The sequence below is a fragment of the Littorina saxatilis genome, linkage group LG7 (assembly GCF_037325665.1).
Source record: "Littorina saxatilis isolate snail1 linkage group LG7, US_GU_Lsax_2.0, whole genome shotgun sequence".
In the NCBI taxonomy this organism is placed as follows: domain Eukaryota; kingdom Metazoa; phylum Mollusca; class Gastropoda; order Littorinimorpha; family Littorinidae; genus Littorina; species Littorina saxatilis.
Window position 1 is genome coordinate 19541515 of NC_090251.1, and position 15027 is coordinate 19556541.

At 41.6% G+C, this 15027-nt stretch overlaps 2 protein-coding genes and 1 pseudogene across 3 annotated transcripts in view; all 3 read right to left on the minus strand.

Annotated features, from left to right (window-relative positions):
• The window catches only part of LOC138970862 (pneumococcal serine-rich repeat protein-like), a 60373-nt gene extending 48443 nt beyond the window's left edge, over window positions 1-11930 (minus strand). Inside the window, exons 1-2 of one of the 2 annotated variants that reach the window (XM_070343423.1) lie at window positions 11781-11930; window positions 2427-2873 (exon numbers count right to left, since the gene is read on the minus strand). In XM_070343423.1, coding sequence (XP_070199524.1) covers window positions 2427-2865 — 439 coding nt within the window. In that variant the 5' untranslated portion in view covers window positions 2866-2873; window positions 11781-11930. The other variant, XM_070343424.1, reaches the window with a different exon arrangement.
• Window positions 340-458, minus strand: LOC138972080 (5S ribosomal RNA; annotated as a pseudogene).
• A 2503-nt stretch (window positions 11931-14433) lies between the features above and the next one.
• LOC138970144 (uncharacterized) lies at window positions 14434-14937 on the minus strand. Its single transcript, XM_070342627.1, has one exon. It carries the CDS (start codon window positions 14935-14937, stop codon window positions 14434-14436), a length of 504 nt encoding a protein of 167 aa, XP_070198728.1.
• Window positions 14938-15027: the final 90 nt, after the last annotated feature.

Below are 15027 nucleotides of genomic sequence, written 5' to 3' on the forward strand. Positions count from 1 at the left end.
GTTTCAGAACTTTCACCTGGGATTAGACCCGAGGCTACTCCCTCAAGACAACGCTCACGTGGAGTACACATACCTTGTGAAGAAGGACAGACGCCGGAGACCGTGAACTCCCCACACAAGGTCACAGCAGGGGACGAACGACCACTGTCCAGAGACGAACCCACAGCAACCCCGGCCGGGAGAGCACGTAGTTCTGCCTAAGATGACGAAGTGCCAGCTGCCAAAGCAGAAACCTGTGAACTTAAAGTCAAAAGCAAAGAGGCCACGTCTACAGACGCAAGCCCAATAACAACATGTTTAACACCGAGCCCGGACTAATCCGTAGGCTTAAAACAAAGGTGGCCACTGCACCCGGTGTTCACAGGCGGTCACCCATCCAAGAACTAACCGGGCCCGACGTTGCTTAACTTCGATGAAAGGACGAGAACCGGTGCTTACAACGTGGCGAGGCCGTTGGCCGGCAAAATGGGGGTTCCGGAAAAATCACCAGTGTAGTACACAAACTGGAAGCGGACTTGCCTACCGGCTTAGCGGGTAAAACAATCAACACATCCAAAGATTTTTAGCAAGAGAATCTACAACAGAAACGGACATAGACCGGATTGTTTAGACTTCCCAAAAGCTTTCTAAGGAGAAAAGGGCACAGCAGCTACCTATTAAGAAGCTGCCCTCTTCTTAGCATTGTCAGCCATGACGGAAAAACGACTCACGAAAAAAATTTCCGAGAAACATCGCAAGTCCAAAATACGGCCAACAAAACTGCCAAAATCAAGCAAAATACAAGGAACGACCTCACCTCAACATAGTTGTGAAGTCCAGATGACAAGAAGAGACCAAGAGGAACGAAACAAAGTCAAAAGACTAAGTAACAAAGGCTGAAACAGCCAGAGCGTACATAAAATGCGACCAGTCCCACTGACGCTGAGTTTTTAGAATGATGCATATGGCGGAGTATGCGCGCGCATACGGAAGGCAGCCTCGTTTCCGGGCTGGCCTAGACACCCTTACGGGTCTCGGTCACTCTTTTTTAGAGGCGTCTTTCTTGTTACCAAGGGGACGCGTACAGCGATACCAGCACTGAACCAGGGTTAATTGCTATATGTGAGTTGGGTAAGATATGTAATTTAATTATTATTTAGAGCTGATCAGTGAACAAAAATGAAGTCTTACGGAAATAGTTATGAACTTTCTGTGAAATTTTGTCTCCCCATTTTCTGCAGGCTCACTGACAACATTCAAAAACTTTGCTTTGTCAAAGGTACATTTGAGTTTTACTGGCTCAGTGAAAAGTCATTCATGACATTCTGTCCCATAAATATGACAGAGTAGACCATGTTTCAATATGCTGTAAGGTCATGTCACAAAAAATGGCCAAAATGTAGTGCTGCTGACTTCAGATAATGGCGACATTTTCATTAAAAACAACAACTGAGCACACAATGTTTCTCTAGGTGTGTACTTCATACTTTTTTTTACAAGTCTCATTAATCTTTACAAGGATTTTATTTTTCTTTGATGTACAAATCAGGTTAGAGCCAAGGTTGCACAGCTATTTCAGCTGTGGACACCATTTCAGACTTAAGGCCATATATATTATATATGTCAAGCTGCCAACTTAATCCCCCCAAAAAGTCTGCTCTGCACACGAATCATCCACACTGTTGATATTTGATATGTGTCAAAGTGGAAGGATGCTCTTATCCCATGTAAAAGCCTGGACAGATCCTGTACGGTTGTGTATACATCCGTTTACACATTAACCTTCGCCGTAGGTCGTGAGTACTTTAGTAACAGTCCGGACTTTAATTGCGAATATCTCGAAAACTAGGTGGAATTCTGTAATGAGCTTTCGGAAATGCCTCAAACACCTAAAAATCTATTATCTCCTAAACCCGCATTAAAATTGATTGACAGGTAATTAAATAAACAAAGGTCAAACATCGACTATCTTCGCAGCACGTCGTGAGTACTTATGTAACCATACTTCTAACAGTGTAATGTGACTTTCTGGTTCTCTTTCTGAGAAGAGTTCTGATCTATTTCAAGATGGCTCAAGGAACAAGCAGCGAACTCGAGCGGGAGTTTGAGAACCGCGGGTAATTTTTTCTTCTACATCCTTTTTTTTTTCTTTTTTTTTCTTTTTTCTTTTCTTTCCTGTTCTTTTTGTATCGTGTGTGTGTGTGTGTGCCTACGTTTGTGTGAGTTGTGGTTGTGCCTTGTTCTTGTTTTGTTTACCCGTGCATGTTTTTCCTTCTTTGAGAAGTATGGTTACATTGGTACTCACGACGTGCTGCAAAGAATGTTTTTAGCGACCAACGGCGAAGGTTAAGGAAGAGATCTTTTAGTCTTTCATCTACAAACTGTCAGCCTTACACTGCTGAGTCTCATGAATATCCTGCTTGCTAAGGTGAGACAACAAAAATTACCTTCTTCAGAATCTGCAACAGTGTGTGCTTGAGCCGCGGGAGAAGCAGAAACAGTAGCAGCTGCAGTGGTAGTCACAGGACTAATATCTGAGGCCATAAAATGTTCCTGTTTCGCCTTTGAAGTTCCCTTGGCGCTTTTAGTTTTAGCAGGTGTGGAGGAAGCTGAGGCAGCATTCCCTGAGCTGTGGCCACCAAGAGTGGAGGTTGCCATGATGTCTCCGTCAATAGCAGCAGACACAGAGGGCGGGTCCATAACAGGCCCTCTCACTGCACCAGTCGGCAGGCCCTGTGCAGCATCATGCTCTGTGCTCAGTGTGCAGGGGCCAGTGCTGCTTGAGACAGCAACCTGAGATGCTGACAATGATCTGGGGGCGCTGGTGTCCATGGTCTCTTCTGGCCTCACCTCAGCTGCTTGCCCTAAAACTTCTCTGTCAGCCATTTGAGCACCTGCAACAAGAAAACCACAGGCTCTATTCTTTTCTGATCATTTAACAATAACACAGTCAACAACACACACAAATACTAAATATTCTGGCTTTCAAATCTTTGCGCTATTAAACAAGCATGAGCAACATCAGTCGCCCACTTGCCCCAGGCTACTAGAAAGTATTATGGGTGAACAGAAGTTGAGAAAGTGACAGACTTAATTCTTGTTAGAAAAAGAAAAGAACAAGAAATTCCTCCGAGGTAGGAAAAACACCCCCGTCCTTACCATTCTCACTGCCACCAACTGAGAAGGTTATTTCCCTTTGACCATTAATATGTCCCTCTATAAGTCCTTGTAGAATCTTAATCCACCAATAACTCCCTAACCGTGTGTTTGACTGGTCCCAATTTTTGTAATTTTTGCTGAGTGGTCAAAAACTTATATATTTGCTTGCAGAAAGGATGACTTGATCAATAAAGCTAGCATTGAATGTAGAATGTCAGGCTGAGGGTTGCAACTTAATTGCAAAATAGGACACTGCAGCATCAGATAAATAAGGAAAGGGACCACATCGTCCTTGTCCGATTGAAACCTTGTAAGTCAATTTTTTGCGAAATCTACTTTTTTACATTAAAATAATCTACGATTTTTTCTCTATTTTTTGGTTATTGTGGTGAAAGCCTGAAATCGCTGGAAGTCAGTTAAAAATGGGTAAAAAAAATACCTCGTATATCATTTTGGCAAAACCGCGAACCAAAATTACACGTAACTTGAGTTACGAGGTTTTTTTCGTTCGCATGTTTTTCAGTTTTGGCCGATGAAAACCTCGTATGTCGACTTACGAGTTTTCTAACATCTAAACACGGCGGTAAATGAACTGTTTTCGTTAGATACGAGGTTATGGTAACATGTCCATACGCTCTGAGTTTAGGTAAAATTAAATATTAGTGTCATTAATGAAGCTAGAAGTGCCCACATTACGTATTGTGTATTAAAATGACAAACTACGACATCAGTTATTGTTCAAATGGTTGTATTTTTCTTTGCTGAGTACAAAAACATAACTGCAAAGAGAGATTCAGTAGTTAAAGTATTCTGACATATCTCTTAATTATGTAACAGTTAGTCCTGAACTTCTGTTCTTATTTGTTAGCTGAAGATGTACAAGTATGCATATGTCACGTACTGAAGTTGTGTTCTAGTGTCTGAATGCAGACTGAAAGCCAATTCTCTTCGCTTGAAGATCTTAGGTTGGTGTGCTGTGTGTTCCTGACTAAAAGTTCTATACCATGGGATTTTGAAAAGGAACTTATCATAGGAGACATCACTGTTCGTATGGACTGATTGAGTTTCGTGGGTGTACTGTGTCCATTATCATGGTCAGTTTCATGTGGACTGCATTGACCCAACAACTGTAAAGCATGACAACAACTTTATCTGCTCGATTTGTTTGCATTAGGAGTCATGTTTTCTCTGTCTGGTGCAAGCTCCGCATGACTGAGCAGGGGTAAATTGATTGTGCAGCTTTCGCTTGGAAACAAGTCACAATCTTCCAGGAGGAATGGAAGTAGTGAAGCAAACCAAACTGGACATTGGAGAGTGGTAAGTGCGAAACGGGGATATGACATCCCGCGAAGTCCACGGAATCCCCAGAGCCCTTCAACAAGGAGGCAGCACCCCATTACTACTGCAGGCAAGGAAATAAAGGTTTAGACAGCGAGGGACCTTAGTGAATCCTTGGCCGAACTGCCTTTTCCTGATCGTCAAAAGCAGTCACAAAAGATCTTTCTTTCTTTATTTGGTGTTTAACGTCGTTTTCAACCACGAAGGTTATATCGCGACGGGGAAAGGGGGGGAGATGGGATAGAGCCACTTGTTAATTGTTAGTCACAAAAGATGTTTCTTGAAACTGTACTTGAATCAAAAACCAAACAAAGCGCACTTTTGTTCCAGCGGTATTATGATGCAAATGAAAACAGCGATTGTCAAGACAAGTGCTCATCAGAGAAATGAAAGTTACGAACATTGCGATTCACCAACCCCAACAACTATGAATGCAACGTTTTCTGTGAATCCAAGTACGGAAACATCCCATAGCATGTGTACCAGGTGCACATTCAACGCAAAGATGAAGCTTGCACATAACAGAAAATTGACAAGAGGGTTGCTAAAGAGAATGGTGATGTCCAAGTTTTCACCATGTATCTGCAGGTCGACTTGTTGGCCCCACGTATCTAAGCAAATGACAAATACTTCAAGACCAAGATGTGCTGCCACTACTTCACATTGTACAACTTGATTTCCCTCTCCGCACCAAACTCTATGGGAGCAGACAAGACCTGGAAGCCACGACGTCATTCGTCTCGCAGACTAACCTGATGGTGTGACGGTGAACGCAAGAAGAAGAAGAGAAGTCAAAGCAACAGTTGACGAAACAACCAAGGCAATCATTATCTACAATGACGGATGTAGGTACCAGAACCGCAGTGTGATAGTCTTGGGAAACGCCCATCTTTAGCAGTCAGTCAAGGAAAAGTCGTTTTCCGAAAGTTTCCCGAGAAAGGTCATACCTGGATGAAAGTGGACTCTACACCCAGCTATCAAAAACAACTATAAGGATAAGGCAGATATTCTGGCCAGCCGAATACGTCGAAGTCATCACCTCTGCAAGAAAAAGGCAACCTTACAAAGTTGTCCAGGTGGACCACACATTCTTCAAGGACTTTCTTGATCTCAGATACTTCTGGAGATCCACACTGGAGATCCACAATTGGCGGATATCCGCAGTCCGATGTACCTGCCTGACGGTACATGTCGCTACAAGCTCTTCTTTTCTAAGGAGTGGCGGCCTTTTTCACAAAGAAGAAGGAGATCACATGCTGAGCCCGGTATCATCCCCCAGCTCTACATAGTGCGGCTGACCATCAAATACACAAAGTGACAGCACTACACCTTCAGGATGTCAAGGAGGGTTTTCCAGTAGATGACTACCACTATTATGATGGTCTACCCCATGGTCGTTAAGCTCTGCATTCTCATGAGTGGTTATCCTGCATAGCTACTAGCTGTTCAAGGACATTTAGATGACAGTTGCACTCAAACTAAGATATTTCATTGTTTTCAAGGAATACCCTGTTTTCTGTGCATACAAAAAGGCTCTTATATTGATGTTTACGCTTCCATCCAAGCAAAGAATGTTATGTACCGGCCACCTCACACACCTGGGGGGGGGGGGGGGGGGGGCGCGACTCTCTTAACCTACTTGGCATTCCGGTTATTACATAATCAGCGTGGGTTCAACCCCCAAGTTCGGCGCAGGATTTGTTTCCCAGAGTCAAGTTTGTGCAGACTCTCCTTGGTGTCCAAACACCCCCGTGTGCAAGCATGCGCAAGATAAAGATCCCAGGGTCACAGCGAAAGTCTCAGGCCTTGGAAACATGAATACATGCATGCTAAAATATAAAGCCCTGGTGTCCGATCAGCCAACAGCCCACAAAGTAACCATTACAGCACTGACCTAACCCGGTGTCACGAACTGAAACCTCTGCTGAACAATCCTTCTCATTGCGGTCAATGCGCATGCGCCAATCTTGGACTTACGAAATGCGACCCTTTGACCGATCGAACCATGGGTTAGGGTTCGGGTTAGGATTAGGGTAAGGGTAAGGGTAAGGGTTAGGGTTAGGTTGTTTACGACCTGATTAATCTCCCCATGTTTGCGCATGCACATTGACCGCAATGAGAAAGATTGTTCAGGCAGAGTTTTTAGTTCGTGACATCGGTCCCTAGCCCATTTCAGGTCTCCTCTAGCAGCCGGCAGCCAGCTGTCTACAACTCCCTCCCATGTCAATATACATCTATATACGACTTGTGTCTGTCTGTCTCTGTGTGTGTGTGTGTGTGTGTGTGTGTGTGTGTGTGTGTGTGTGTGTGTGTGTGTGTATGTGTGTGTGTGTTCGCGATGCACGGCGAAAGTTCTCGATGGATCTGCTTCAAATTTGGTGGGCATATTCAGGTAGACCCCGGACACAACCTGGTCGATGAGAATTTTCACCACGTGCTCTCAGCGCGCAGCGCTGAACCGATTTTGGTTTTTCTGTTCATCTTCCCAGATCCATTCCCAGTAACTCTTCTTTATCTTCTCCAGGAAGCCGGCGTATGGTGCGCCACTAACCCGGCAAAGCCGGGTATTCGGCTCTACTTCTTCCCGGCGAAGCCGGCTACCCGGCGAAGCGGGTATTCATCTAGTATTATATATATATTATATATATATATGTATCGCAATTTTTTGAAAACTCAATGTTTGCTGTCAATACTCTTATTTGGTTTTTCTTTTTCCTTAATTTGGGTTTAGTGTACCTAATAATTAGTTGTTTTGTTGTTGTTTTCTAATTGAAATACTAACCCAGGCAAGGAAGGATCTGAGGAAAGTAGTTTTGGAGTCTTGGCAATTCTACATTTTGAGAATATGTTTGCCTGCTTTCACGTTTAACGGCTCCACCCTGTCTGTCTGGTGTGTGTGTGTGTTTGTGAGTGTGTGCGTGCGTTTAGCAACATACTTTTCTCTTTTTCCTACATTTTGTTTTGAATAAGATTTTTTCCACTAGAAACAATCAAAGAATCACTAGTTTGGTAGAAAGAAGGAACTTAGACAAATGACAGGAAATTACACAGTTAAAAACCCACATATGAATTCAAGAGCCAAATAAACACATGAATGTTGATTGACATTTACATACATATGGTCAAGGCTCAGGAGGTGGCTCGAGTGCAGAAATCACCAGTTGGCATTTTAGACTGCGATTCTAAGGTTGAAGATAAAGAATTAATGAAATCAAACTGTTGTCACTTGTTCTTATATAATCAAAGCTTCGTGTGATGACATAAAATGAGTTAAACTTGCTTTCTGTCATTAAAAAACAATTTTTTTTAATGAAAAATCGACGATCGTGGTGGAAGAAAAACGTGACAGACATACCTGTGTGTCACTTCAGACGGCATTTTTCACCATAACAAGATCGAATCAAGAGTCAATTTATTGATTTCCGAATTCTCAAATTGTTATCAATTCCTATTGACGTTACGTGCGTGTCAAATATTTGTTCGTTTCTTGTTTATATAGAGCGTCATCAATCGTGCTCAAACACAACGCGTGGTGTCATGTTTGGGTGATAGCGATCGATGTTAACTTGAAAGAAATATCCACATCCAACACACGTGATTAACCTCTAATCTGAAAGATTTTATGTTTTAGTTCTTGGATTAATCAGCAAGCGAACATTTTAAACTCTGATGCAGCAAGAAATTTACATTGATTTTGCGGAAGCGATATGGTGTCAACAAACCGTTGCGTTTGGACACGAAAAAGGAACAATGTACGTGTATTTTTCACTCCATTTTTTGGAGATTAATCCGGCATGGAAGTGAAAACCACTCCAATTTAGAATATTGCGCCATTTGAAGACAAAGCGCGCGATGGACGCCGAGGATAGGCCGAAAAGTAAGGTTTTTATTTTGGCGTCATTTGTTGAGTTTGTGCAAATCCAGCGAAATTATGGATAGAATATGAAGTAATGACCAAATTAGGCTTTCGAGTGCCGAGTTCTGTTTCTCTGATAAAACTAGAGATCCTGTCTGAATAATTGTGCTTTCATCAACACTTTCCTTCGTTCCTACATTTGTCAATTTTTGCTTTGTCATGTGCATTCATGCCGATCATGTGGTGTCACTGTTGCGTTTTTGGTTTGATAGAGCAAAGTACGTTTTCAACCAACATACACTAATTTTTGTGGCAGATTGAATACTATGCATTAACATCATCATTGGGTCTGAACTTGTAGACCCTTATTGTGTCTGATCGCCGAGTGCTAGTTTTATGTCCAAACATAACTTGACGCTATGCACAGTCGATCTCTGCTGCCACGGCTGGTGTAATGTTAGGTTTGGGCACTCGGTTTTTTACTTATTTTATTTTTGGTGAAGAAAAACAGATGTAGAATTTAATATTGATATTATCTGTTTCAAATAACTTTCCCCCCCATAGAAACCACGTTTTTGTTGTAGTTAGTGTGATCCATGTCCAAACACAACATAACACATCGGTGTCAGCTTGAACTGTCACAGTGTTGTAGTGTAATATTGAGTTTAATTGTTATAGTTTCTTAGTCTATTTTCATCTAGCTTTCCTTTTTATCTAGCATTTTGTACAGGTAAATGTAGACTATACATTTTTTTCCTTTTAATTGGTTTGAACATGGTCTTAAGTTATGTTTGGGCATTTTTTCATGGTACAAAAACTTTTTCTAAGGTTGCCCCTCACCTATTCAGTAAACTTAGCTCTGTAGCAGCCTTTTATGTGCACACAATGGCATCTGAATTGGATGGCTTACTTACACCCATAGTTCCAGAGGATGTAATTTTATCTTTTGTCACGGTGTCATGTTATGTTTCATGGCGTCATGTTATGCTCAAACAGCAAATTTTCTGTGCAAACATAAAAGATTAAGTTTACACATCAGATTATTTGGTGGCTAATAATTACCTACCATCGCTGCATGTAGATAGCTGTCCTCCTGTTCTTTCATTATGTTTGGTTTTGCCACTTTAGCCTGATTAAGACTGTGTCACGGCGTCATGTTATGTTTCATGGCGTCAAGTTATGTTTAAGTGTTTTAATTTCAGAATAACTTTTTCTAAGGTTGTGACTTGGCTATGCAGTTAACTGTGCAATGTAGCTACCAACGCTATGCACACAATGGCTTCTGAATTTGATATTTTATTTGCATCTATAGCTCCAGATGATGTAAGTTTATCTTTTGTCACGGCGTCATGTTATGTTCAAGCATGGCTACTTTTTCTTTTTTCCCTCTCATTTAAAGACAAGGTAACACATCCACTTTGTTTTTTTTTGGCAAAGGAAATAATGTATGTAACAATGTTTTATTATTATTTAATGCCAAAATGATTGATTTGGGCGTGTTCTTGGTTTAATTTTTGGCATTTTCGGGTATTACGCAGCATCCAGTGAAGGATGGCTCTATTACTGATTTAATTTGATGACTATAATTAGTATTTTCATTATGATATTTTGGAGACACACAAACATTATCTATGTTTTCTGTTTTGGACTTAGTATTGATAGTATTTTGTCTTTGAACTCCATGCTGCATTTTGACTTAGTGTTTTGGTGTCATGTTATGTTTAAGCAATTTCAAGCTCAGGTATTTGACCCAATTAGAGATTCTTACCTGCTTATTTTGTTTGTATTGATGGATGTGTGGTCTAGCAATAAAGAAACACCACCAACATTTCTTTTTGTTTGTTCTTGGATCATTAAATTGCCTGAATCTGAAATTGTGATGGCGTCATGTTATGTTTGAACATTGATATTATTTTTGTAAATACATCTAAACGATGGCTCAAGTGTGAAAAACATTTTTCGTAGAAGTTTAGCATGACCATACCTAGTAAATTGTCAGGAAATTGTCAGCTTGTAATAACATTGAAATTTGTTCTTGCATGTCACACTCATTGGAGTCACCTCCAGAGCCTTGACCATATGCTAAATTTAAAGAGGACTCAGCTTAGCCCAATAAAAACAACAACTGGTGTTTAGGGGAAGTAATTACTCCATATCTGAGAAAGATTGATTCCAAGCCAGTGGGCTGCATAAAGTGACTAAATGAAATTACTATCAGTTGCCATTGCTCTGGAACAGTTCTTGATGCAAATATGTTGATTGCGGTGTTGTGGTTTAAGCATTGCTTAAAAGGGTCACCTCTATTGTGTACCACAGCCGCAAAATGGCGGTCTAAAAGGAATGCCGTGTAAATGCTTGGACTGATGCAAGCAAAATTTAATCCGACAGAAACCCTCCTGTACGAAGTTAGTATGATAGGACATCTGACCGACATGATCATATGAATAATGAATCGGACACTTGAGGCAGTTAATCGGACTATGACCGATGTCCGACGCCTAACCACATCCCTGCGACTGACGTACAGACAGAAAGCCGTCATAAACAAGTATTGGTATCGACAAGTAGTGATAATGACAGTAGTCACTGGGGTTTGTGATAAAAGATGTATAGTGCTATCGAAAGGTAGTGATTAAGAACGTTTGATGGGGACTCGTAGACAAATGACATGTAGCATACCAGCAATAATCAACATAGTTATACCGACATGTAGTGCAATTGAGACACGTAGGACAAATTACATGTAGTGCAAAAGACAAGTAGTGATAAGGATATATGCATCCATGTAGTCATCCATAACATTAACAGTTTCATAAGTCACTTGTTAAGTCGAAGATCTACGCTTTAATTTCTGAAGTTTGTGGTTTTACCTACCATGAATCTTTGCTCCCTGCAAAGTCCAAACTCAGCTGTAACTTCCATCCTCAGCTGCTTTGGATGTTATTGTTGATAAAAGCTGTTCAGAGTGTCATTTATCATTATGTGGCTGGGGGGAGGGGGCAGGCTAGAACAATGGTTCACTGCCGATGAACAATAATAAGCTGACCCTACCCCAGTAGCAAAGACTGCTGCTAGCAGCAATGAGTGCGTCTGTATTTACTAGCCAGTGCCAGATTAACAAACAGTGGTCCCTGCAACGTAAAATATCCAGATCCAGACTACTGCTCAAGTTTCATATTATTTCCTTTTAAGTTTTAGACGGAATAAATAATGTGATGGAACTACAGTATAAACAAGCTCGTAAATTAAGAAACACTAAGTACGACAGAACTTATGATGCGGAAGGTTGCGATATTTTGGATGTATTCCGTCGATCTGACATACTTTCAGTTCCAAATCAATTAGGAAATTTGCACAAAATTATGTGTGTCGTCCATTTGAGTCTTTCATTCCAACCAGATTGTGAATCAGTGTGCATATTTACGTTCAAATTCAGATAAGAACGAACCGTAAATGTCTTGCGATAGACGGAAGACGTCTTCGTGCTGGTGCAACTAAGTCTTTCACATTGGAAAGGCCTCTTGTTTTCTTGCAGGACCACAATAATGTGACAAAACAGCACAATGTACGATCGACACACAATGGCGACACAGACTTGGAGCACATCTTGCGTGTGCTTGTAATAGGCAACATTTCATTGGCTAAAAAATCAGACTAATGTAATATGCTGACCAATGAAGATGCGCCGTTCTAAGGTGTTACACGCTTTACAAAGCACACAATAAACAGTGTACATGGTCGCCTCGTTGAAGGGCCGGGCATGAGGCGGCGAGATGCGGCTTCGCTGAACGTCCCTTGATTTGTCAATTTTTGCAACAACAGAATTAAAAATAAACACACAAGTAAAACAACAAATCCGTATTGATTGAAATTGGTGTACCTAATGATCTGTTGCTCTATTATTATTTTTTTCTGTAAACGAAAAAAGTAACAATTTGGTATGAAAATGTTGGTACAGGCACATAGTTTACACGTTTTTCTCATGCTGGATCTACTCTGTGAATCAGAACGAGTCATTTACATGTAATGTTGGCAGAACTTGAAAAGGTAATGTTGAACTTCATCGTTGTGAATTCAGGGACAATTTCCTACTGCAATGTTATTGTAAGACTGATTTTGCAGAACTTCGTCTCTGGTTGGTCTTGCAGAACTTCGTCTCTGGTTGGTCTTTTAAGACTGAAAAATCCCTTTTAGTAACCATTCAAGTTACGGAATAAACTGTACGAATGCGTTTCATTTATTTACATTGGGTTTAGAAGGAAAACGTCGGCGCAACCAGGAAGGGAAACAACTATGTCGATCTTACGTATGCGATTTCTGCAAAGGGAGGCAACCGTGGCAGTTATTTTCCTTGATCAAATGACTAAATTAATTAATTGTGCTTAATTTTGGAGCTAAATCCGTCAATTAATTTCACAAGAATGTGTAAATGGCTGACTTGTATCAAAAATAAGTGCAAAATGTCTCTGGTTTGTGGGCTATGAATTATGTATTCACTGTGGCACAAGTGAATGAAATACTACAAGTTAAAGGCACAGTAAGCCTCCCGTAAACCATCACAGAGCTCCCCGAGCGTCTACATACAGTACAAGCATACTTCCATTTGAACGCTCACCAAACGGGAACATCCTGGCTGCTTTCTGTCGAGCGTGAGAAATTTTCAAAGAATTTATTTTCGTGGACTTGGTCCTCTACAACAATGGCGCCTCGTTTTGGTGCTGGACAGCTGTTATGAATATTCAATACCGGAAATCACGCCCTGGACAGTAAGCCTCCCGTAAACCATCACAGATACTGTCATGCTTTTACACACAGTACAAACACCCTTCCATTTGAACGCTCACCAAACAGGAACATCCCAAGTGCCCTACGTAAAGAGCGAGCAATTTTTAAAGAATTAATTTTGCAGATTGTCTCGAACACTTTTTGGACCCATCCTGAACTCAGGTCAAACATGAGTTACTTCCCTTCGGGTCTCATTCTATCGATGTAAACTGGCGATAGCCGTGAATCGATGATCATCAAAATGTTTTTGGACCGTGGTGCGTTTTTGCGCAAGACCTAACTTTTAAAATCTAAATAATAAATTGACAGCTTGTTACACAAACATTCTTTAATCATAAAAGAATTCTTTTTTCATCAAGACAAGATCAGTACAATTCGAAGTTGTGAAAGTTTGAAAAAAGAAAAGCCCGGAAGCAGTGTCACGCAAGGGTCGTAGCAGACGACGGTTTATGCATATCGCCGTTCCTCTCAACAGTCAAAAGCCATCGCTAGAGTTCTTGTGAACCACAGCCGTTTGTTTCGTGCATAAAAACGTGCTATTGTAAATAAGCTCACATCGAGTCGCATTCAAATGACTAACTGACGACTACATTGTGAAAAAGGGAAACTGGATCACACGGGTTCACGATGGCTCAGGGGTAAGATAAACCACGCAAAAATAAATTCTTTGAAAATTGTTCGCTCTTTACGGAGGGCACCTAGGATGTTCTCAATCGGTGAGTGTTTAAATGAAAGGGTGTTTGTACTGTGTGTAAAAGCCTGACCGTATCTGTGATGGTTTACGGGAGGCTTACTGTGCCTTTAAGGCAATGTGAGGCACTAAAATTACCAAAAATTAAACTTGGAGAATACATGGAATAACTTAGTTTTCTGGGTAGTTATTGAAGAGACTTATGAAAAGAAATGAAACAAATTGTGAATACTAAAGGGCATATAGAAACTGGCATAAACAGCGCCATATTGGATTTTTAGAAAACGGTTTTACAGCAACATCATACATCAGAAATGCATAATATTTGGCACAAAGATACACATGAATAATATCTACAATCACATAGAACGATTTTTTGACTAAAGACTACAGTTGAATTTAAATTAATTTTTGAAATAAGGATCTTCTTCTTCTTCTTCTTTCTTTAGACTGCCGCCTTCATCAAAGTGAAGATTCTGCAGACTTTGGAGAGAGTTGCGAAGATGATTTGCAGCTGGTGTTATCAGATCTGCCCGGGGGTTCAGTGATAGCTAGTGGGGGGTAGAAATAGAGGAGGGAGGTGGGGAGGATCAGGGGCGGGGGGAGGGGGGGTGGGGAGGGGTGTCTAGATCCGGGATTTGAAGGCTTCCAGAGAGGGGCTGAGAGCGACCTCACCCGGGAGCGCGTTCCAGTCCACGATGGTGCGTGGAAAGAAAGACTTCTGGCGGTAGGTTGTGCGGCACAACGGTAGCTGGTAGGCAGCATTATGAAGGAGTCTGGTGCTTTTGGCGGTGGGATTTGGGGTGGGTGTGTTGCGGGTGTTGATCGACAGCAAGCCATTGGAGTATTTGTACATGGTGATGAGGCGGGCTCTGCGGCGCCGATCTTGAAGTGTGGGCCACTGCAAGTGTTCCAACATGGCGTCAACGCTCGAAGTCTTGCGGTGGCGATTTACAACCCATCGGGCTGCCCTGCGCTGCACAGCTTCGAGACGATCCACGTCCTTGCAGGTGTACGGATCCCACACGGGACTCGCAAATTCCAGGGGAGAACGGACAAGGGCAAAGTAGGCTCTCTGCTTCACTTCCTGTGAGCCGACTCTTAAGTTGCGTCGGAGAAAGCCAAGCATCTGGTTTGCTTTGTTAGTGATGTTTAAGATGTGAATATCCCACCTCAGGTCGTGGGACAGGGTCACTCCGAGGTACTTTGCCTCGTTTAC

Bases quoted from the DNA above. Each gene is read 5' to 3' on its own strand.
- LOC138970144 (XM_070342627.1), bottom strand. From the start codon at position 14,937: ATGCTTGGCTTTCTCCGACGCAACTTAAGAGTCGGCTCACAGGAAGTG.